The 25,658-nt window shown below is 30.5% G+C and overlaps 2 protein-coding genes across 5 annotated transcripts in view; one reads left to right on the top strand and one right to left on the bottom strand.

Annotated features, from left to right (window-relative positions):
- Window positions 1-23,641, top strand: part of LOC145975939 (phosrestin-2) — a 72,264-nt gene extending 48,623 nt beyond the window's left edge. For all 3 annotated transcript variants that reach the window (XM_083106716.1, XM_083106711.1, XM_083106708.1), the window contains exons 7-11: window positions 9,286-9,433; window positions 11,277-11,471; window positions 12,116-12,279; window positions 21,183-21,464; window positions 22,387-23,641. In XM_083106716.1, coding sequence (XP_082962842.1) covers window positions 9,286-9,433; window positions 11,277-11,471; window positions 12,116-12,279; window positions 21,183-21,464; window positions 22,387-22,686 — 1,089 coding nt within the window. In that variant the 3' untranslated portion in view covers window positions 22,687-23,641. The remainder of the gene's footprint in view (window positions 1-9,285; window positions 9,434-11,276; window positions 11,472-12,115; window positions 12,280-21,182; window positions 21,465-22,386) is intronic.
- The window catches only part of LOC145975959 (sex-regulated protein janus-A), a 113,318-nt gene that overhangs the window by 71,711 nt on the left and 15,949 nt on the right, over window positions 1-25,658 (bottom strand). The window lies entirely within an intron of this gene.

Genomic DNA, 25,658 nt, shown 5'->3' with positions numbered 1-25,658 from the left:
AGTACTTTTTGAGTTATGAGGCTTGAAATAATTTCTTAATTTTACATAAACCGTAAAATATCTTGTAAAATATTCATTTTTCGATTATCTTACCTTAATACTTTTATGTACAAAATAATGAGAGGAATCAATTGGTGTAAAGAAAACACATAGTTGTTTTTAAGAAAAAATATGTAATTTGCAATTAACAATTCCATATTTTTTCTTAAAAACAACTATGTGTTTTCTTTACACCAATTGATTCCTCTCATTATTTTGTACATAAAAGTATTAAGGTAAGATAATCGAAAAATGAATATTTTACAAGATATTTTACGGTTTATGTAAAATTAAGAAATTATTTCAAGCCTCATAACTCAAAAAGTACTTAACAAAAAAGTACTTAATTATAGTGTTTTGGAAAGCTCTCGAGATAAGCTACAAGAATGTGCAATGACAAATAGTAGGTTCCATTTAAGAAATTAAAGGTGACCTTCATGTGACCTTCAAATAACTCTTCAAGGTTAAACCAATGATACCATCTTATGGCCCCCTCGAAACCATAAAACTTTTGTCTGAATCATTTTTCCGTATCTGTCTTAGGTACAAAGAAATTTGGGTGCATAGATTAAAATGACCCACCCTGTATATTTCTGTTTTTCATATTTCTTTCTCTCTGTATGATTTTCATATTTATTTTCAATGAATTAATGAAAAATAAAATAATAAAAAAAAGTCTGCTTCGAATCACAGTTAACCATTGTGGTATTATACATTGATATAATGATACATATGCAATATATGTTTTGCAATGTAAATATGAATTGAGAGAGATGGTAATATTTCGCGCAGCAGTAGCGGGACAAATAATGTATGCGAGTCATCCAGTAACGAGGATCTTAAATCATCAAATCTCAAAGTTGGACCGATCGAGTTTTTATTAAGCTTAATCGACAGCTTAAATTTGAATGTAAGAATTTTCATTATTATTCTATGTATTATGAATGAAGATTTTATGGCACAAAATCTTAATGTGTGAAAATTTCCATGTAAAAATCATGAGAAAATTGACACAAATGGTGGTAATTAAAAGTAATTATATTTAATGCAAAAAAATGCTATATGGAATAATTTTCATGTATTTTAAATTGTATTTTAATTTGCATTTTAATGTTTTAATATCTAGCAATATATTAATAATAATCTTTTAAAAGTTAAAAAAGGAAATAAAAAAATTTTTAATTGATATCACATAAATCTTTTATATCAATTTTAATAGTTTGAAATATTTTTCTATATAATAATTTTTTGAACAAACGCGTGAACTTTACATCTTTTCTATCTTTTTTTTAAACGTACATTGACGCAAAATAAATTGAATTAAAAGTTGCCATTTTCTCAATACAAATATTTTCGACAAAATTATTATATTTAATCTATCACAAACAAAAACAGAATTTAAAGTTTTAGAAAAATTAAATATGCACTACGTGAACTATCATGCAAAATATTGAAATTTGAATATCTCTTAATTTCAAATTATATATATTTAAAAAATACGGTATTATTTGTTGTATGTGTGTGTACATCTTAAGTACACACAATATCAATCATATACATATATAGGAAAAAAGATGTACATATGTATCCCCATGCATATACAATACACACACGCGCGCGCGCACACACATACACACACACGTACACACGCGCGCGCGTGCACACACACACACACACACACACACACACACACACGTAAATGTGTACAAATATGTAAAATATGAAATAATGGATACATAATGTGTGTGTGTGTGTGTGTGAATATTATGTTAGTATATATTCCTTTACATATATTCTTGAATGCAAACATGTATTTATACATATGCATATGAACTTACTTGTCACACTATGTATCCATTATTTCATATTTCATATTTTGTACATGTCTATATATAGATATGTTATTGTTTATGTATGAATGGGGGAGAGGGTATGTGTGAATCTACATACGAGATTTGTCTCATTGTCAGAAGTAATGAGAATGATTTTTTTACTCTTTATGTGGCGACACTGCATCAGTGTGGTGGAGACTAATAAGTTAAACAACATATTAGGTAAGCAGCTGCAATAGATTGCTCCGATCGATACAGTGTTGCTGTTATTGTGTACAGGTTTTTGAACTTGTGTTTAAATAGTGTGTAACGCGAAAAATGTAGGCAAATATCGATTAACATTACGTCATCAAATTTTGCGTTAAACTCGAGAAAACTGCTTCAGAGACGCTTTAAATGTTACGAAGACTATGGGGATGATGCTTTGTCCTCAGTACAAGTTTTCAGATGGCACAAGGCTTTCAAAAATGGCAGAGAAGTTGAGGATGAACACCGCTTTAGTTCGGCCATCAACATCAAAATCCGATGAAAACGTGTCCAAGATGCGTTCAGTATTAGCCAAAGACAAACGGTTAACAAAATGATGACAATTTGATGGTGTAACGTTGATCGATATTTGCCTGCATTTTTCGCGTTATCTAAACACAGTTTCAAAAACTTGTACACAGCAACAGCAACACTGCACCGATCGAAACGACCTATTGCAGCTGCTTACCTAATATGTTGCTCTACTTATTAGTCCCCACCACACTGATGCAGTGTTGCCAAATAAAGAGTAAAAAATTCATTCTCATTACTTCTGAGACATAAACCTCGTATATTACATATATATATATATATATATATATATATATATATATATATATATATTGTATCATTAGTCATATATATATATATATATATATATATATATATATATATATATATATATATGACTAATGATACAAAGAAGGTTTCTTTACATTTCGAAAACATATTAAATATTTATATATATATATATATATATATATATATATATATATATATATTTAATATGTTTTCGAAATGTAAAGAAACCTTCTTTGTATCATTAGTCATATATATACGAAGGTAACGTTCTAAAATCAATAGCGTCAAAACTATCCTTTTTCGAGAGTTGCCTATTTTTGATCAGAATGCTTTAAACTAAAACATATCAAAAATTCAGCCATTTCGACGGAAATTTTTCATTGAATTAGTGCGGAATCCTTTATCTTAAATCCAATTTCTACAAACTTATGCAATTGTAATAAATGTAATATACTGCATTATCATTTAATTAATCAAAGTAAATCAAAGTTTATTCATTATTCTTATGTGTACAATAAATTAATAAAATTACAAAATATTTCACTTAAATAATTGTATATAATATATATTTGTAAATAGAGAGAGTAAAATAGAAGTGTATATTGTATTTCGTATTTTTTGCGTTTTCGTTTTTCTTTAAAACAATTCACGATTATACTGCTGTGTGAAAGTAAGTTATGATAAAATTGCATATTGCCGATCAATACTAAGACTGACGAAAAGAGCTTTCGAGAAAGTGGAAAATATAGTTAACCATGACCAAGGAAAATCTGAAATCCTCAGCAAAGTCTTGAATACGCAACAAAACTGTTCTCGCGGAAATACGCCCTTGACCCTGACCTAACGAAGAAATTCTCACAAGTCTTTCCGTGGTAATTATTTATTGTGTCCTTCTTACGCAAGCATTAATAGTGAACTGATAATTCCAAAAGACGATATATGTTTTATATGTTATTATACATATATATTATATTATATTATATTATACATTATTATACATATATATATATGCTTTATATTTAACACGTGCAATGTACAGTAGGCACCAATAATGCCTTAACATATGAAATTGGTCACTTTCGAGACTAATAATAACTTAATATAATAACTAGTTATTATTAATCCCGAATGCGACCAATTTCATATGTTAAGGCATTATTGGTGCCTGTACAAGATAACTTTCGAAAATCGATTCAAAAATAAACGCGACTCGCGCAAAAATGTTTCACTCGACATGCATTTTAAGCGTTTTTCAGATAAATGTCGAAAATATATGATTGTGTTCAATACCTAATGTAAAATGACACATCAGGAGATTGCAATAAAATTTCAAAGATCGATCACACCATCGATTATAGAGAGCGAATATACGGCATTAAATATGCGAAAATGTAAAAAATAATGCTGATAGAAATTGTTTGTTTTGCCAAATATATAAAATTTTAAGGAAAAATATTTTGATTTATATTGAATGTTAACGCGCCACGTGTATAGCATTACATTCTCCTCCATGACAGCCAATTTAGACCAAATACATAAATTGCAATTAACCTTATTTTGAAACAGAATAAAATATTTTCAAAAAACACAATTAATATATCTTCTTTTTTTGTTCTTTACGTCGAAAAATTTCATCTCTTTGTTAATCCGATTATGTAAAATGCAAAATAAAAAGACTATACACACACATCCTATAATATAATAATAAGAATTAATAAATATTTGTATACATTTATGCGCGCTCGTGCAGAATCAAACAATTCTAATTTTACCATTAAGTATTTTCAAATTATTTTCGGTCAATTTCCTATATTTTTTTAAATTTATATTATGTATATCATAATTTATAACTTTATTAAAATATTAATGGAACTCATATTTTGTGTTAATTTGTTGGAATATGTTTAATTAATTGGAATATATATATATATATATATATATATATCCCTTTCCCTTTCTAAAAAAAGGCATGTTATTGATATTATTATCGCTTTTTGCGCAATGCTGATTGGTTATTTTGGTCATCAATAACAATTCGCTGTGACCTCACTCGTGTCGTTTGACAGTTTGACAGTTTGACGGTTAAATTAAAGAAAGAAGAAGAATAAAATAAAAGTTAAAGAAATAAAAGAGAGGAAGAAGAAAAGATAAATAGAGAAAGATATTGTATATATACTATATATGTATATACAGGGAGTCATGGAAATTTTAGCCCATACGAAGTAAGAAGGTAGATTGGCTCAAATTAAGAAGGAAGGACTTGTACTGTTTTGTGATATTCGTAATAATTAACGAAAAATTAAATAAAGAATATCGGCCAATCTGCGTGAGTAGAAGCGCGCGGCGACGAGAGTCGTCCCACTGTAATCCTATACTAGGCGCGCGGCGAAGCGATGGGCGGATCGCTCTCCGAGACATGATGGTGGCGTGCGATATATCGCAACACCGCGCCGAAAAATGACCCGTCCTTTTAGTGGCGAGAAAATGATGCGCTATCATTTCCACACCACCTTGCGGTAGATAGCATGGTGCGCTTTTTTTATAGTGGTTTCCCCCATAGGCCTATTCCACTCTCAATTTAAATATTTGTGAAAATTGTTCAAAATTTTACTGTACGCTGAATGTATCGTAAATGTAAAAAATTGATGATGACAGTACCTTCACAAAAATTGATCCGTGGTTGAAAATCCCTCAATAAAATGTGTTGCACACGTTGGTAATGATACGGACGTAATCCATTACACGTAAAGTGTGATGTACTGCGTATCGCGAAAAACCAAATTCGTGTGCCACATGACGCACGCTAGTTCCAGGATTTTCATAAGATGCTTCCAGAATCCTTTCTTCATCTAGTACACGAAGACGCACTGCTGGACCGGTTATCCCGATATTATGCACGACACCCAGTTTCACATAATTATTGCACAACACGTAATATTGTACGTCCACTTAATTTTCGTGCACGCCCGGGAAATCATTCCACGTAAATTGCGGCCGCGCGATAAGTATTTTCTCCCGCTAGCCCGTATGCCACAATCATATCCGTATATTCCTGCAGAGTACACTTCATTTTCACTGTTAATTTACTACGCGAACACATGATTTTTACTAAAACTGTCTCAGCTCTCGCAGGCTGTTGCCAGAGTGCATACGCCAGCAGCATGCAACTACAGCTGAGCGGACATGTGAGTGTAATCATAATGCGCAGGCGCCGAGCTCATACGTACGCTTACACTCGCATGTCCGCTCAGCTGTAGTTGCGTGCTGCTGGCGTATGGCAACAGCCTGCGAGAGCTCAGACGGTTTTAGTAAAAATCATGTGTTCGCGTAGTAAATTAACAGTGAAAATGAAGTGTACTCTGCAGGAATATACGGATATGATTGTGGCATACGGGCTAGCGGGAGAAAATACTTATCGCGCGGCCGCAATTTACGTGGAACGATTTCCCGGGCGTGCACGAAAATTAAGTGGACGTACAATATTACGTGTTGTGCAATAATTATGTGAAACTGGGTGTCGTGCATAATATCGGGATAACCGGTCCAGCAGTGCGTCTTCGTGTACGAGATGAAGAAAGGATTCTGGAAGCATTTTATGAAAATCCTGGAACTAGCGTGCGTCATGTGGCACACGAATTTGGTTTTTCGCGATACGCAGTACATCACGCTTTACGTGTAATGGATTACGTCCGTATCATTACCAACGTGTGCAACACATTTTATCGAGGGATTTTCAACCACGGATCAATTTTTGTGAAGGTACTGTCATCATCAATTTTTTACATTTACGATACATTCAGCGTATAGTAAAATTTTGAACAATTTTCACAAATATTTAAATTGAGAGTAGAATAGGCCTATGGGGGAAACCACTATAAAAAAAGCGCACCATGCTATCTACCGCAAGGTGGTGTGGAAATGATAGCGCATCATTTTCTCGCCACTAAAAGGACGGGTCATTTTTCGGCGCGGTATTGCGATATATTGCACGCCACCATCATGTCTCGGAGAGCGATCCGCCCATCGCTTCGCCGCGCACCTAGTATAGGATTACAGTGGGACGACTCTCGTCGCCGCGCGCTTCTACTCACGCAGATTGGCCGATATTCTTTATTTAATTTTTCGTTAATTATTGCGAATATCACAAAACAGTACAAGTCCTTCCTTCTTAATTTGAGCCAATCTACCTCCTTACTTCGTATGGGCTAAAATTTCCATGACTCCCTGTATATTTAAATATATGTATATTTATATGTATAGATATGTATGTATGTATGTATGTATGTATGTATGTATGTATGTATGTATGAGGATGAAAGAGAGAGAGAGAATAAAATAATAAGGAAAGATTGAAAATATATTAACATTTTTGCTTTTCATTTAGAGAATTAAAATTTTATTTTCTTTTTGAATAAATTTGTTATATTTTTCTATACTACGTCCGCGTAAATTATTTGAGTGTCGGCCTTTTGTGAATGTTAGATTCTGTCGTACTTGTCGAATTCTCCATTTTCGTGAAACCTCGTATAAAATAATTATAACACCCTTTTCCATGGATCCTGTCCCTCTACCGTTAGGCGAGCTAGTCGGCCCGTGGTGAATAAAACAAGCGTTTGTTGCGTTATTTTATCGTTTCGCGAATTAATACGTGAAAGACCGTATCTGGCGGCCAATTTCGAGATTTCAATACGGCCTTCACCGCGGCTCGCGCGGAACACCCTCCGTCCCTGTTCCTCCGAGCGCGAGTATTTTTTTCGTTTCTTGTGTTTTTGACGACGTTTCGCTCCCTCTCATCCTCTCTATCAACACCCCGAGGATTAGAAAATTAACGTCGCAATATATATACACATAAAATTTGTTCAATTAACCGCAAGTAATTAAATGATAATTACTCGATTTTGATAATATTTTGAGTAGAAATAATATTTAGAGGAACATGTTTAGTAGTATGCGTTTGCAAATATAAAATCAGCTTTCTCAAATATTCACTCATCAGAAACGAATAAGAGCGACAATGCATTTATGAAAATTATGCATATGATATTTAACATAAATTTCATAAAATTTGTATCAATAAATATCAAAGTGTAGTAATATTTGTTTTTCCATATATACGAGGGCTGTATGATAAGTACCCGTGCTTAACGACTGATAGCACCAGTGACTCAAAATCTGTATACCATCGTTTAACGTCATCTTTCAAACGTCGCCTGTCAAAATTTCAGACAGATTTATCGAGTAGTTTTGTTTTGATAGCTATTGAAAGTAGGCAAGTTTGTGTTTGTTTGCAACTATGGAAAAAGAACAATATCGGTCAGTGATTCGATTCCTTTTTTTGGATGGGAAGACGTGTGAGGAAATCAAAGTGAAGTTGCATGCCGTTTATAAGGACCATGCACCTTCGATGACTACTATCAGATGGTTCAATGAATTCAAGCGTGGCCGAATATCTGTTTTTGATGAAGAACGCTCAGGCCGTCCGATTGAGGTGACTATGGAGGATATGGTCAACAAAATCCATGATATCGTATTAGCAGACTGCCGTGAAGATCAGAGAGATTGCTGACATTGTAAACATCTCAATTGAACGCGTCCAAAATATCCTATACGAAAAATTGGGCATGAGAAAGCTATCGGCGAGATGGGTGCCGCGTTTGCTCATAGTGAAACAAAAACGAAATCGCATGACAACTTCGGAGCACTGTTTGGACATGTTTAAGCGCAATCCGAAAGAGTTTCTGCGGCGTTTCATAACTGTTGACGAAACATGGATCCATCACTACACGCCAGAAATGAAAAAACAGTCAAAACAGTGGACTTCACTCGACGAACCTGCTCCAAAGAAAATGGTTCCATCAGCCGGAAAGGTCATGGCTACCGTTTTTTAGGATTCGCGAGGCATCATCTTCACTGACTATTTGGAGAAGGGAAAGACAATCACGGGGCAGTACTATGCTGATTTATTGGGCCGATTCGATGCTGAATTGATAAGAAAACGGCCCCATTTGGCGAAGAAAAAAGTGCTCTTTCACCATGACAACGCACCAGCTCACTCGTCCGCAATCGCTACAGCAAAACTGGTCGAATTACGCTACGAATTGCTGCCTCATCCACCCTATTCTCTAGATTTGGCCCCCTGCGATTTCTTTTTGTTTCCAAACATGAAAAAATGGCTTGGCGGAAAGCGGTTCACGTCAAACGAGGAAGTCATCGTCGAAACAGAGGCCTATTTTGCGGAGTTTCACAAATCATATTTTTTGGATGGCTTAAAAAAGTTGGAATATCGCTGGACCAAGTGATATCGAGCTGAAAGAAGACTATTTTGAGAAATAAATTTAAAAATTTTTTAAAAATGCGTTTTCCTTCCCTAACACGGGTACTTATCATACAGCCCTCGTATGTTATTTGAAATACATACACTTTATTAAAAATATTTTTGCTTTTTTAAAATGTTTAAATGTAAATAAAGAAGAGAAAATTTACTTGCTTAAAACTTGTTTTTTAAAAACTAGCTTTTTAAAATATTTTTGTGAACATTTAAAATGAGACATGATTTCCTGTACATTAAATCGAGATCATTTTTTAGGAAGCACTTGTCAAAAGATTAGGACCCAATGCCCACGCATTCACAATGGAAATCACACCATTAGCCCCGCCATCCGTGCAATTGGTACCAGCTAAGGAATACAATGGAGCACCTATAGGTACCAGCTATGATGTCAAAGCTTACATCGGTGAGTAAAAAATAGCTGCTATTTTTCTTAAGTTTTATTTTTACTCTGGTTTTGATAAATTTACCTTGATCAAAGAATAGAAACAAACCTTTTTAAAGGAAAGTAAAAAAAAGGGCGCCAAGCTCATGCACTAATTGTATCCAACTGTCATATTGTCTACAAAAATAGTGATATAAAAAAATTGCACCAACTAATAATAAAAATTTGTACAAAATAAATAGAAATACAAGGAAGAAAACTTGTACAAGTTAAATAGAAATATTTTAATTGAAAACATTGTTATACAAAATAGTTGTTTTAATTTTCAAAAATAATAATATTAAAAAATTAAAAATGTATTTAAAAATTGAAAACTGAAAATTAATATAAAACAAAACAGTAAAAAAAATTTTAATTAAAAAAACTTGTATAAAATATATATATATATATATATATATATATATATATATATGTATATATGTATATATTACTATATGTTATATATAATTATATTTTCTTGTAAAATAGATATATTTATTTACCTTACGCTCCAATTATCATATACTGGCTCTTGCAAATTGTTAATTAATAATTTAATTATTTATTATTTAACTTGCACTTTATTACTTATCACTACTGAAAATGCGGTTAATGATACATGTCACTAATGACACATGTTAATATCGCAAAGCGTCGCTAGCGCAATCTTCTGTCGAGAGTAGAAAATGTACGTTTTCTCTTTCTATGTGTTGTGTACATATGCGTTGATGACGGTGACGATAATAAAGACGTTTCTTAATTGAAAATTTTCATATTTCGATTTTGCGTTATGATATCTCCGTTTATAGATCAGGCAGCACAAAAATAAAGATACTTTCTTTATACAATTCAAACTCACTTTATCGATTAAGGCTAGTAAGAATTCGATCCGTTCAGTCGTTATTGAAATCCGATAATTTGAGTTACTCTCAACTGTCCGACTCGCGTATAGATACACGGAATACCGCGCTAATGCTTTGCATGAACTTGGCGCGAGACACTACCGTGTCTCTACGTATCTCTTGATAGAGCATAGTAATAAAATGTGATTGGAGAATATTAACAAATAAAATAATGTGAAATATTTATGTAAATTATATTTTTGCTACTTATTACTTTTGCTACTACTTATTTTTGTTTATAAACTTTAGTTTTAATAAAATGTTTTCAATACGGAAAATAATATTTTGCTTATAGTTACTTAAGGATAATTTCATATATAGTTCAAGTCATAAAAACAAAGCATTTTGAAAAAATGACAATAATCTGATTTCAATATAAAAAAAATCATTGATATATATTTTATCGGTTTTTAGAATCATTTGTAATGATTTTCCTCTCACTTACGTATTATAATTGAACCGCTTGAAAGTCACAATATTTTGTTGTAACAAATTATTATTGTATAATATCATATATAATATAAATTATTATATATCGATATATTTCATATATCGATAAACATTAGAAAGCCAACTTAAATTATTTTTATGTTATTATTAGTTTTTAAGAGCTCTTCACATTTTTTACTACATATCTATTATAACTTTTTTTTTTAAATAAACAGACCAATTTTTACCCCAATTTCCATCCTATTAATCATATAATTCTCAGTTTTCATAAAACAAGATCGTTGATTTTTAAAAAAAGAAAATAGCTCATAAAATATCAGCTTTCAATTTATAGCATAGATTTGGAAGCAGTCACTTTCCGAAAAAATTTGCTCAATTATTTCTAAGAATGAATTTGTGGCTTGGCATTTTAACACAGTTTTCACCCTTATTACATCCCACCCATCGTTAACATTTCATGTGGCGGATTTTAGCGGAGCGGGCAGATGAGAAATTGCACCGTAAAACCACGGTTAAAATGGGTATTCGAGTAATCCAGCGAATCGCGAAGCCAGCTTTACCCTCGACTACTATGTACAGCGTGCCTCTATCTCAAGTGCCATCAATCGGCTCGAAAATTCAAGGAACAAGAATGGAGTTTGCAGAAAATGAAATCATCGAGGATGATGGTTAGTTGTCTACCCAGATAGCCAAATGCAATGAGGTTGCTGTCATGTTGCCAATAATTGTTGAAGCAACTAATTTTAACAAACTAGAGACAAGGTGAGACAGCATTATGTCTGTTACGTTGAACTCACATGAATTCATGTGCTAATAACAACAAATTAATTGCAACGTGTCAGCATATTGCTGACATGTTGTAGACAACGTAATATATCAATATTGCAGACCATTTGCTTCGTTAATTGATTGCATGTAGAAGCAGACATATAGCTGCATTCGTAACGCATTCTATTTCGATGTCAGCAAGTATACTGCAAATATATAATAATACATGCGATGCATTTGTTTGCTGAATATGTCATATCAAGCTTGGCTATCTGGGTAGTTACTTTTATTTGTCTTAAAATTTATAGCAAGTCTTGTAATATAATCCTATAATTATAACCTTGAACTTCTTACAAAACAGATCTTAAGAGATTCCAAACATTTCAAATAACACATATCTCTAGTTAGATTTCTAGCAAATCTACCGAAACACTCCAATAAATTTCCATTGATAAACTTATTTATCACTGCATCTATACATCTATCACAAATGCGCAATACAAATCGCAATGAATGAGCTGCAATGTTGTTTCTAATTTTGCAGAAAATATAGGACCACGTGCAGCGGTGGAAAAGCCATTTCTATTAAGTGACGGTCGTATTGGATTGGAAGCAAGACTAGATCATACGATTTACGCTCATGGAGACTCAATTACTGTTCACATCAATATCAGCAACAATAGCAGCAAATCCGTAAGAAGGATAAAGGTATAAAATTAGCATTTTATATAATCACATTCATTTTTATTTCGAACGAACAGAGCTGTTTTAAATAACAAGAATTAAGCATAATAGTCTTTTATGGAATGTATTCTGTAAATTATTTTGAGTAAGATAAAATATAAATATTTTGTTTATTTTCTATTTTGTTTATTTATCTTTTTGAGACAGATGTACGTTTTAAGATTTTTTTTAAAGACATTAACAAATATGTATATGTATAAATTTTTAACTAATCGCGATGTCGCATTTTTTAATACTTTTTATTCATTTCTCTCCTAAAATTTGAACTTTGCGAAAATGAAATTATATTGATGACTTTAGAAGTCATTTTTGTTGATCAGTGAAATTATCAATCATATAAAAATCAATTGGAATTGGAACAAGAACAAGTGCAGAAGAACATCCGAAAAGATTTATTGATAGGTATTTTCTTTCTCTTATTTAATCTAAGCTCTTAAGCTTGATAAAAAAAAAGAAAACAAAGATAGGATGGTTTGTAGCTAGTCAGTGAAAAAAGAAAAGAGTCAAGATATGAATATGAATATTGTGATGTTAATCTCTGTGGAACTGATTGTTTCAAACAATATTATATTTTGACTCATTTTTAATCAAAACTGTGTTTTCATTAAATAAATAACTGTTTATGAATCTTGTAAACATTTAATTTAAAAAAAAATAGTTTAAAGGGTAGTATCCTTAAAGAATTAATAACCGAAGTATATAAAATGAATAAATGAGAGTTCTTTATCAATAACCTGAAAAAAGAAAATTTTATTTTAGCATTTGTTTTTTATTGCAAAAGATTTATATTGCAATTTTAGAATTGTGTGCTACAGCAGTAATTTCAATATACATATACATATATATTATAGCACTGAACATATTTCACTAATACAAAAGATTATATGTATGATAAAACATTGTTTTTATAATAAAAAAATAAGAAAAAAGCGTGATACTTAAATCTATTAAAAAATATATTTCTAAAAAAATAAATATATAAAAAGCGCCTTTAAAATATATAAAAGGTTCATATCAATCAAAAAACATAATAAAGTGTTACATTATTGTTTATTGTTTAATCTATTTAAATGTAAACTACGAATTGTCATTCAATTTCTCTCATAATAACCTCATTTACATGTTATGTCTAGAGGATAATCAAAGGGGAATAGCAAATTAGTCTTTTCGAAAAACATATATACGTTTTAAAAGTACGTGCACTTCAGATCGAGTGAATTGACAGATCTGAAAACGAACGACCAGAAGAATCGTTTTGACACTGTCTTACTTAAAATGTTCATTCAATTCCTCTTTTAGATAAAAAAACTTAATTATAAAAAAAATTTTAATTCATTTAATTAATCCTTTCACTGTTTTTAACTCCGAAATCATATTTATATATATGCATACACACACACACACACACACACATACACACACACACACACACACACATACACACACACACATACACACACACACACATACAGGGTGTTCATAAACATGTGGGACGCACTTCAAGAGCGGATAAGAGACATAAAAACAATCAAAAAAGTTCATATAAATATATGTTATATTTTGCATCCTTTCCGAGTTACAGTCATGTTTGTGGTTCAGCCTACTTTTACAAAAAGTGCTCGAAATGGCCACCTTTAGCTTGAATGCAAGCATGCAGTCGTCCTATAATAGAGTTCTTTACTCTTTCAAAAATTTCGGATATTTGTTTAATCTGTTGACAGGTTTGTTGAATACGCTGACGAAGAAGTTGAACATTGGCAACAGGAGTTGAATAAACAATTAATTTTAAATGTCCCCAAAGATAAAAATCTAATGGATTTAAATCGAGAAAGCGAGCGGGCCAAGTAACTGGACCACCACGACCTATCCATTAGTTGGCAAATCGTTCGTTCAGGTATTGTCTTGCTACTCGACTAAAATGTGGCGATGCACCATCATGCATAAACCACATGCGACGTACAATATCAAGTGAGACTTCTTCTAATAATTCATTCAATTGATTACTCAAGAAACTGATATAAGATTGACCTGTTAATCTCTCATTAAGGGAAAAGTTTTGATCAGATGATCTCCAATTATTCCTATCTATACGTTCACACTGAATTTTTGTTGGTGTCTTGATTGTACAATAGCGTGCAGGTTTTCTTCAGCCTAATAATGAGTGTTGTGGAAATTAAGTATGAATCACAAACATGGCTGTAACTGAAAGGATATAAAATATGACATGTTTATATGAACATTTTTGGTTGTTTTTATGTCTCTTATCCGCTCTTAAAGTGGGTCCCATATGTTCATGAACACCCTATATATATATATATATATATATATATATATATATATATATATACAGGGTGAGCCATTTTAATTAACGCACGCAATTATTTCGGAAACAAAGCATTTTAGAGAAAAATGTTTCAGACAAAAGTTGTTTGGTTTCGAGGGGGCCATAAGATGGTATCATTGGTTTGACCTTAAAGAGTTATTTGAAGGTCACATGAAGGTCACCTTCAATTTCTTAAATGAAACCTACTATTTGTCATTGCATATTCTTGTAGCTTATCTCGATAGCTTTCCAAAACACTATAATTAAGTACCTTTTCGTTAAGTACTTTTTGAGTTATGAGGCTTGAAATAATTTCTTAATTTTACATAAACCGTAAAATATCTTGTAAAATATTCATTTTTCGATTATCTTACCTTAATACTTTTATGTACAAAATAATGAGAGGAATCAATTGGTGTAAAGAAAACACATAGTTGTTTTTAAGAAAAAATATGGAATTGTTAATTGCAAATTACATATTTTTTCTTCGAAACAACTATGTGTTTTCTTTACACCAATTGATTCCTCTCATTATTTTGTACATAAAAGTATTAAGGTAAGATAATCGAAAAATGAATATTTTACAAGATATTTTACGGTTTATGTAAAATTAAGAAATTATTTCAAGCCTCATAACTCAAAAAGTACTTAACAAAAAAGTACTTAATTATAGTGTATTGGAAAGCTCTCGAGATAAGCTACAAGAATATGCAATGACAAATAGTAGGTTCCATTTAAGAAATTGAAGGTGACCTTCATGTGACCTTCAAATAACTCTTCAAGGTCAAACCAATGATACCATCTTATGGCCCCCTCGAAACCATAAAACTTTTGTCTGAAACATTTTTCTCTAAAATGCTTTGTTTCCGAAATAATTGCGTGCGTTAATTAAAATGGCTCACCCTGTATATACAGGGTGTTTCATTTTAAGCCGACCAGTCGAATATCTCGAAAACCAAGCCCGGGAGAGAAAAATATTTCAGACAAAAGTTGTTTGGTTTCGAGGGGGCCATAAGATGGTGACAATGATTTGACCTTGAACAGTCATTTGAAGGTCACATAAAAGTCACCTTAAATTTCTTAAATGGAACACCCTATATATTTTTGCACACTCTTGTAGCTTATCTCGAGAGCTTTCCAAAACACTATAATTAAGTACCTTTTCGTTAAGTACTTTTTGAGTTATGAGGCTTGAAATAATTTCTTAATTCTACATAAACCGTAAAATATCTAGTAAAATATTCATTTTTCGATTATCTTACCTTAATACTTTTACGTACAAAATAATGAGAGGAATCAATTGGTGTAAAGAAAACACATAGTTGTTTTGAAGAAAAAATATGTAATTTGCAATTAACAATTCCATATTTTTTCTTAAAAACAACTATGTGTTTTTTTTTACACCAATTGATTCCTCTCATTATTTTGTACATAAAAGTATTAAGGTAAGATAATCGAAAAGTGAATATTTTACAAGATATTTTACGGTTTATGTAAAATTGAGAAATTATTTCAACCTTCATAACTCAAAAAGTACTTAACGAAAAGGTACTTAATTATAGTGTTTTGGAAAGCTCTCGAGATAAGCTAGAAGAGTGTGCAAAAATATATAGGGTGTTCCATTTAAAAAAATTGAAGTGACCTTCACGTGACCTTCAAATGACTCTTCAAGGTCAAACCAATGATACCATCTTATGGCCCCCTCGAAACCAAACAACTTTTGTCTGAAATATTTTTCTCTCCCGGGCTTGGTTTTCGAGATATTCGACTGGTCGGATTAAAATGAAACACCCTGTATATACAGGATGTCCCGAAACTAACGCTTGATATTTTAAAGACAGATTCTCTGGCCAATTTAAAAACGATTTTTCCTTAGCGAAAATGTCGAGGGAGATAATTATTTTTTGCATATTCCCAATTTTTGTCGTGTATCTTTCTAACTAAGCCTTAAATTAAAATTCTATTAAAGTAAACTCTACCTAAAATTAATTAAAGAATGTGACTTTATTAATATTTTATTCCCATAAGTCTTAGTTTGCGAAAAACCCTTTATTTTCAATCGTTTATAACTCGAAAACTATTAGTGCCGCGACCAGAGAATTGGCCAGAGAATCTGCCTTTAAAATATCAAGCATTAGTTTCGGGACACCCTGTATATATATATATATATATATATATATATATATATATATATATATACACAGGGTGGCTGATAACTTTTCGCGGTCCTGAAGTGTGAAGATAGATTAGCTCAAATTAAGGAGGAAGGTCCTCTACTGTTTTTCGATATTTGCAATAATTAACGAAAAATTAATTTAAAAAGATCAGCCAATGCGCGTGGCTAAAAGCACGCGGCGGCGAAGGCGGTCTCACTGTAACATAATGACGGCGCACGGCGAAGCGATGATTGGGGAGAGGAGGAGCGATGAGTGTGTAGGCGCGCTGCGAAGGCTCCTCCCCTTCCCGATCACCACTTCACCGCGCGCCGCCATTATGTTACAGTGAGATCGCCTTCGCCGCCGCGCGCTTCTAACCACGCGCATTGGCCCATCTTCTTTAATTAATTTTTCGTTAATTATTGCGAATATCGCAAAACAGTAGAAGACCTTCCTTCTTAATTTGAGCCGATCTACCTTCACACTTTGGGACTGCGAAAAATTATCAGATAACCTGTATAACAATATATTGATGTATATAAGACAAAAATTATTTATTGTAGAATTAAAAATCGGCTCGCGTAAAGAAATGTTTTTTAAAAATTTAATTTTTAATGCGTTGTCGCAATGATTAATGAACAATATAGTATACATATCTTTTTAATTAAGCCAATCAGGTTTAATTAAAAATCTTTACTTCTCTAATAATGCAAGAGGTTTTATTAGTAACCTGATCTCATAATTTACAAATAATCAATCAATCTTTTTCCATTCTAAACCTATAAATTATAGGTATATTTGAGAGAGATATGAAATTGTATTTTTCACTCAACTGAAAGGGACACTTACAATTTAGTGATTATCAAAATGGCACTTCATATTTCAAAGAATAGATACCTCTCCGTATTTTTATTTCACAATTTTTTTATAATGTTTCTTCAGGATTTAAATCCTAGGATATTTATGACTCGTAGTGTCTATTGGTCTTTTATCCTATCAGACATATACATTTTCCATTCATTCATATTTCCACTTGTTTTTCTCTTGTATTACAGTATAGTGGCAAAGTGTAATGAAATCGTCCATAAAAATGATAACATTTATAATAGAGAAAAGAAATTTAATTCATAGAGAGAGATAAGCCGATAATAGCCAATAATAATAATACCGTTTGTAATATTAATTTAAATATAAAAAATAAAGAGCTAAAGCTCTAACGCTAAAAATATTATTTAAATTCCCCAAGCTAATAAAATGATGTCGGATCATAAAAATGCAAAAGTTTCAGAGAAAATTAGTTTTTTTAAGACTAAATAATTATGCACAGAACAAATTATACATAGTATAATACTACATATACTATTAATCTCTATATTTGAAATTTATTTGTACTACTCTTCCTCACTCTCTTTCTTAAAAAGATATGAAAAATAATATCGGCGGAATCGTTGAATCAAGGTAAAGTCAGGAATCGAAACCGAGTCTTTTGCTTGCCAAGTAAATTTATGTAAATATGATTTTTGAAATAATTACATTAGTCAAAAGTTAGTAAAACATTTTTTTATTTTTATTACTTATGCCAAATAGCCTCATCTATTAATTATTCGAGAAATGTTTATTCGTACCATTAATTCAGTCTTCATGTTAATTAATTTTGTGAAGTTACTAAGCTTGTTAGAACGTTCACATCCCATGGGTACACTTGATCTCAATGAGACTGCTTTAGCATCTTAGCAAGAATGCTGTTGCTTATATGACACGTGTGTGCAAATTTAATGAACATATAAATTATTAAGTTTAAATTAATATATAATAACTTAATAATTTACATATTTTATTATATATTATAATTTATAATGTCTCTTATTTATAACAAATTGCATAAAGATTATAAAAAAATGATCTTTCCTTTCTTGATATTACAATAAATATTTATCATAAATATTTACATCATGTAAAAAATATTATTCAACAACATCATATTTCTTGAAGTAAATAGAAAATAGAAAAATAAAAATGTGAGACATACATATATTTGTATAGTTCTATAGTTCTGAGCTTGCACGCAAATCGAGATTTATATTCTATATTCATATATTCATATTCCATATTCCGTGTTTGAAAACTAATTCTCTTTTTAATATCTATTTTTGAAGTTAAATACAGTGTTAAATAAAGTAAGTCTCACTTCACGCAAAAAGTTAGATTTATATGAAACCACACGCACGCACACATAATTTTAAATCTTATATTGGGAAAGCATCAATGTGAAATAGATCTCGTTTCGCATAGAAAGTTGCAAATCAATATCGAACTTTAATCGTATCTATGTGTTTGTTTTTCAAAGTTTGATATTTCTGAACACTTTATATAGATATACGGATATGCCTGTTTAAGTGCACATGCAAAGAAACTATTAAATCAAATATTAAAAGCTTTTAAATAGATCTACATTATTATTCCATTTAAGTGATTAGGAAATGCAAATCCTGTTCTGTGGTTTCTACCATCAGATCTATTGTAAATAGGCTCTGCTAATAAGTCACAAGTTTAAAGCCTATATCAGACTACGCATTGAATATTGAAATTTGACCAATCAGAATAGAAAAGTTTTAGCTCTTTTTTTGTTATAAATAATCAAATTCCAATTTTCAATCTTCAATATGTATCTAGTAAACAAAAATGTCAACAGATTGACAATAAATTCAATCAGAAATTTAGAATAGATTGGCATCAATTGTGTCCAAATTAAGCCTGCGTTTTGCTGACAAAGTTTGCTGACATAACCTGACAGTAAATTGGCAGTAGAAATCGAGTAAAGTTTGCTGACATGTCTTGATGTCAAATTGGCAGCAAAAACCAAGCAGAATCTGCGCGCGCGTAATCCGACACTAGATTGGCGGCAGAAATCGAGCAGAATCCTTACCATTTAAATAGAATACCCAGTCAGTCAAATCTGTTCTAACAGATTTCGCCAAGTGTCTGCTACAAATTATTGTCAACAAAAAGACTGGTATGCTAAATCTGTTATATCAGATAATGATAACAGAATGTTGTAAAACCTACTGACATAATTTGATAGCAGGATATTAGCAGAAATCGAGCAGGATTGACATCCGATTTAAAAAATAAGATATATTTCTTTTTAATCAAAGAATTATTTGTAAAAATTAATCTATTGTCATTATAAAATAAAATTTAAAAAAATCAATTGTGTAGCAAAAATCAATATCACCTGACATGAAAAAATTAATAACAAATGACAAATCGGTACACGTGTAATTAGGGATTTGAACGCGCGAGTTCTATGCGATATCGTTGGTAAACTTTAATCGCTTATAACTCAAAAACTATTGTAGCCTTGACATTTTCATATTAAAATTGTTGTCCTAGGAATATGTCATTAAAATTTCAATCGCGATTTGTGGACCATGTATATAGTGGACACAAGTTACTTATTAAGAACTTAATCAATTTAATTATTAAAATTCCATCATTTAAAATCTCTTCTTTTTCTTTAAATAAATTTCCGTTTGATATAAGATACTAATAAGATACTATCATGTTATAATTTTAAATAATCAGTCTTGTTGAGTCTTTTTTCATTCAATAATGGATTTCCGTCTTCTATGTAACATTTTATTTTTCTTTTCTTTATTTTTTTCATTCTCAAATTTTTATAGATACTATTTTGTAATTTTTCTTTTGCTTGTTTCTTGATTCTTGATAAATTTTGTCGAAACTTTTGTTATTTATTTTTAATATCTTAGTATTCAATCTTTAATAAACATCTTTGTATTGTATTACGTAGACTCTTTCCATAATTATAACCATCCACAATTTTCTAAAACATAAAATAAAATAAAATCTAGAATCGAATTTGAAACCTTATAAGTCAGCTCTCTCTCTCTCTCTCTCTCTCTCTCTCTCTCTCTCTCTCTCTCTCTCTCTCTCTCTCTCTCTCTCTCTCTCTCTCTCTCTCTCTCTCTCTCTCTCTCTCTCGCTCTCGCTCTCGCTCTCGCTCTCGCTCTCGCTCTCGCTCTCGCTCTCGCTCTCGCTCTCGCTCTCGCTCTCGCTCTCGCTCTCGCTCTCGCTCTCGCTCTCGCTCTCGCTCTCGCTCTCGCTCTCGCTCTCGCTCTCGCTCTCGCTCTCGCTCTCGCTCTCGCTCTCGCTCTCGCTCTCGCTCTCGCTCTCGCTCTCGCTCTCGCTCTCTCTCTCTCTCTCGCTCTCTCTCGCTCTCTCTCTCTCTCTCTTCACAAATCATTTTGAATAATATATTTTAATTAATAAAAATATATTCTTTTTTTCTTTTTAAGCGAAGAATATATTCCTTGTATATATCGGCAACTTTCTTGTACATATTTATACAACAAAATGTTTCCTTTCAGGTATTTGTTGTTCAACATGTGGATGTTTGTATGTTCAGCAATGGCAAATTCAAGAATGTTGTGGCCCTTGTGTCTTCGCAAGAAGGCTGTCCCGTCGGTCCAGGTAGTACTTTGAAAAAATCTTACACTCTCAGACCTATTAAAGGTTCAACCAAAAATTGGATCGCCTTAGAAGACAGCTACATGAAAACTGGAACAACTTTGGCATCAACTGTTCTTTGTCCTGGGAATGGAGCCGATGATAGGAATGTCTTTGCCATTTACGTATCTTATTATGTAAAGGTAACTTTTTAAATATATGAAAAGATAAGAAATAATCAAAATCGTTAAGCGCATTTATTTTAAGGCTAACAGCCCAAAAAATTGAATTATTGCAAAAGAGCATATATAATAAATTACATATATAATATGTGCAATAACATATGTAATAAAAATAAATCACAATTTATATTATGGCCAATAAGAGTTAACCACAATGATAATGCATAAGTTTCATAGAAAATTAATTTTTCTTGAAACTTAAAAAATGAATGGTTGAGCATAGGGCACAAAATTTTTTTTACGTGATAGTAATTAAAGTGATTTCTCATTGAGAGATTCAACTTTAATAAATTCCCATCCTAAAGAAATATAGGCTAGAAAAATATATCGTAATGGCTAGATCGGGAATCGAACTTAAATCTGTCACTTACCGGGCGATTGTTTTTAGATCCGATTGCACTAATATTATTTAAGCGAAACTTAAATATTATATTTATTTAGAAAGAAAGATAAAGAGATAGATAGATATTTAAATCTTATTTAAATCTCCAAAATAATGTTGGTGCAACCTGGTCTTATACACTTCAGAACTTTTTTAAATCTATTTCTTTATGAAAGAGGTTTATTAAAAATAAGGTTATTTTAACTATTTAGTATCACATCATCTCAAAAAATTATCTTATATACAATTAGTTTCGATAGAAATTAATTTTTTATAAAATATGCAATATTATCATATTGATCTCTTATTAGCCCCAGAGAATTTAAATTGTACTTTTCTCATTAAAGTCATATCATTCTTTATTTTTTTTAATCAATTAATTCTCTCGAATTCACATTTATTTAATTCATATTTATAATAATCTGTCACATTATATTATATGAGTCAAATAGTATGAAAATAAAATTTCATAAAAGATCCTAACTTAATATTTATTTTAAGGTTAAATTGTTGATCTCGGCAATGGGCGGTGAAGTTTCTTTGAAACTTCCGTTCGTTCTCATGCACAGTAATACAGATCCAGACCTCGTAGGATTCCCATCTCCTATCCGAGAACCACCGAAACAATTTGAAAAGAACATAAATGAGGTTACGGAGAGGAAACAAACAGGAAACAAACAGGATAGCAATAATCACAAGAATAAGGAAAATAAATTAGAAGTTATTAAAGAGCAGGAGAAGGAATCGAGAGTGACTGACGTGGACTTGATAGAACATTGTGAAGAAAGTGACAGTATCTGAGAAAGGGCGCAACGAGGCGACACGATGTCGCGGTCGTCTGTCAAGAAAAGTAGCGATACGAAGAATTCGAATCATAAGACATGCAGACTCAGCGTTACTATTCAAAGAGCTTGGTGCTGTTTCAGAAGAGCTTCTTAGTAAAGAAATGAGTCAAAATCTTAAAATATCATTTAAATGATGATATCTATTTATATCATCATTGTAATTTCTCTTATTATTTTGGAGAAAAATATATCTTGTAAAAATTGCACAAATAGGAAAACGAATAGAAGATCTTGTAGATTCTCACAAATTGATGGCTGTAAAAATAATGTGGATTTCACATATTTTGAAAATAAAAATGCGGATTCAGAAGTTAGATTTCAGATTACTCTTGAAAAACAGTAAATAATTTATTATATTTTTCATGAAGAAAATTTAACAGAGCGCAATTATAGTTAGATGATCATAATTTGTGAATTGTTGAATTGAACGCATGAAAAGTTATGCACCATGTATTGTGGCGCATTATAATAAAATTTGATTGCTCTCGATAAAAAGACACTTATATAAATATTATTACTGTGTGATTAAATGTGTGAAATTGCAAATTATTAGAATCATATTTAGATATTAATTTAAGAAATTTAGAAAATAAAAAGTAGAAGATAAATTTTATTGAAAATGTCTATATAATGAGAAATAGAAACTCTGCAAAATTTTTATTGAGAGAAGAAAAAATCTTGCCAAGAGATATATTCCTATATATTTATATATACGTCACTGGATAATATTAATGTAATATATATGTAACATATTCTCACATAATCTACTAAGGTACTAATTATTGCTAATTACGTAAAGCCGCCTAAAAGTAAATTGCTTTAAACTTTTTGTGTCTACATCTTCCTACATCTAATATCCCGGGAAAAAAAAGTTTATGTCTAATTATATATAATATAATTTTGTATGGATTTTGGCCTGATCTAATCATATATATAATCATATATATATATATATATATATATATATATATATATATACATAAAATTGTTTTTAATTATATATAATTAGATTGCATTATGCATCCTTTACGATATATAAAATACTTATCTCAACATAATTAAATAATAATATAACTTATCTATCTATTTCACATAAAATTAAAAATTGTATTTTTATATACATATATTGAATTTTACATCTTAAATATATGATGAACTGATCATTTTCATTTATTCACCGGACATTTATTTGTCTGACTTATAAAATCAATTTAATACCTGAAATCTGAAGTTCCTCCACTGAAGAACTTGTATCAGAAATTAAATTGAAGCAAAATATTTTTAGTCACCCTTTGCAAGCTTTATATAATTCTCGTAATTAAATACGAGAGAGATGCGTGACGTAGCAGTAAACGAACGAACTAGTGATCATATATATGTATATATGATTAGATAAAATTATATATTTTTAAATAGAATTAAATTAGAAATCTTTATCGGCTCAATTGTATACAATTGTATAAATATATGTATATATGTAACTATATCAAATTGGTGCAATTATATATAAATTTATATAATTATATTAAATTATATGTAATAATAAATTATAAAACCTATTTACATTATTATTTATATGTAATTTTATTAAAATATTTGCAATTTCATGTCGAATTATGTAAAATTAAATCGAGTATACTACTCGAGCAAGAGTTCTAGTATAATTTTGCATAATTCGATACGGGGTTACAAATATCTTGACAAAACAATATAAAATAATATATAAATGATAGTATAAATAGATCTTAATATATATAATTATATATAATTATATTTAAATTTATCTAATTGTATATAATTATCTATAAACTTTTTTTCCCGGGATATGAAAGACTTCCTACTGCCATTTTAATTTTATAATAAAATTTTACGTTCATTAATTTCAAAAATAAGGAATGAGTAAAACATATGTGTTCACTCTTATATATGAAAAAAAATTATATGTATGATCTTATTTAGAAAAAAAATATCTATATATAAAATATTATACCAAATTAAAAAAATCAATTATATTTTTCCAGAAAAAGAAAATATTATACTAAATTAAAAATATCAATTACATTTTTCCAAAAAAAGAAGACGAAATATACATTTTATATTATAATAATAAATATATAGATTATACATATGTATGTCCAATTATTACTAGATAGAAATTTTTAATAGTATGTCCTTTTATAATTTGACTTTGTTTAAGAGATTTCTGTTCGTATTGCAACCATATTGTTTCATCAATTGTAAAATCAATAAAAATTATATGAATTTTTTCTTCTACTATATTTCAAAATAAATTAATTTTTTACATATAATTATTCTTTTAGACTATAAAATGTACCGGTAATTCTTTTTACTTTTGGATAAATAATTATCTATAATCTGGATTATAAATTAAAAATATATATATATATATATATATATATATATATATATATATATATATATACACGGTGAGTCATTTTAATCTATAATCCCAATTATCTCGTTGGCAAAGCATGACAGAGAAAAAATTTTCCCACAAAAGTTGTTTGTTTCTTTGGGGGCCATAAGATGGCACCATTGGTTTGACCTTGAAGAGTCATTTGAAGGTCACGTGAAGGTCACCTTCAATTTCTTAAATGGAACCTACATTTTCTCATTACATATTCTTGTAGCTTATCTCGAGAGCTTTCCAAAACAGTATAATTAAGTTAATTTTCATTAAGTACTTTCCGAGTTATGAGGCTTGAAGTCATTTCTTAATTTTGCATAAACCATAAAATATCTAGTAAGATATTCATTTTTCGATTATCTTACCTTAATTCTTTTATGTACAAAATAATGAGAGGAATCGATTGGTGTAAAGAAAACACATAGTTGTTTTTGAGAAAAAATATGTAATTGTTAATTGCAAATTACATATTTTTTCTCAAAAACAACTATGTGTTTTCT

This window comes from Camponotus vicinus, unplaced genomic scaffold (genome assembly GCF_025532165.1).
Source record: "Camponotus vicinus isolate PSW18456_S1 unplaced genomic scaffold, iyCamVici1.0 SCAF_1, whole genome shotgun sequence".
NCBI classification, from domain to species: domain Eukaryota; kingdom Metazoa; phylum Arthropoda; class Insecta; order Hymenoptera; family Formicidae; genus Camponotus; species Camponotus vicinus.
Note: the sequence above shows the minus strand (reverse complement) of the source record. Positions and strands in the feature narration are given on the sequence as shown.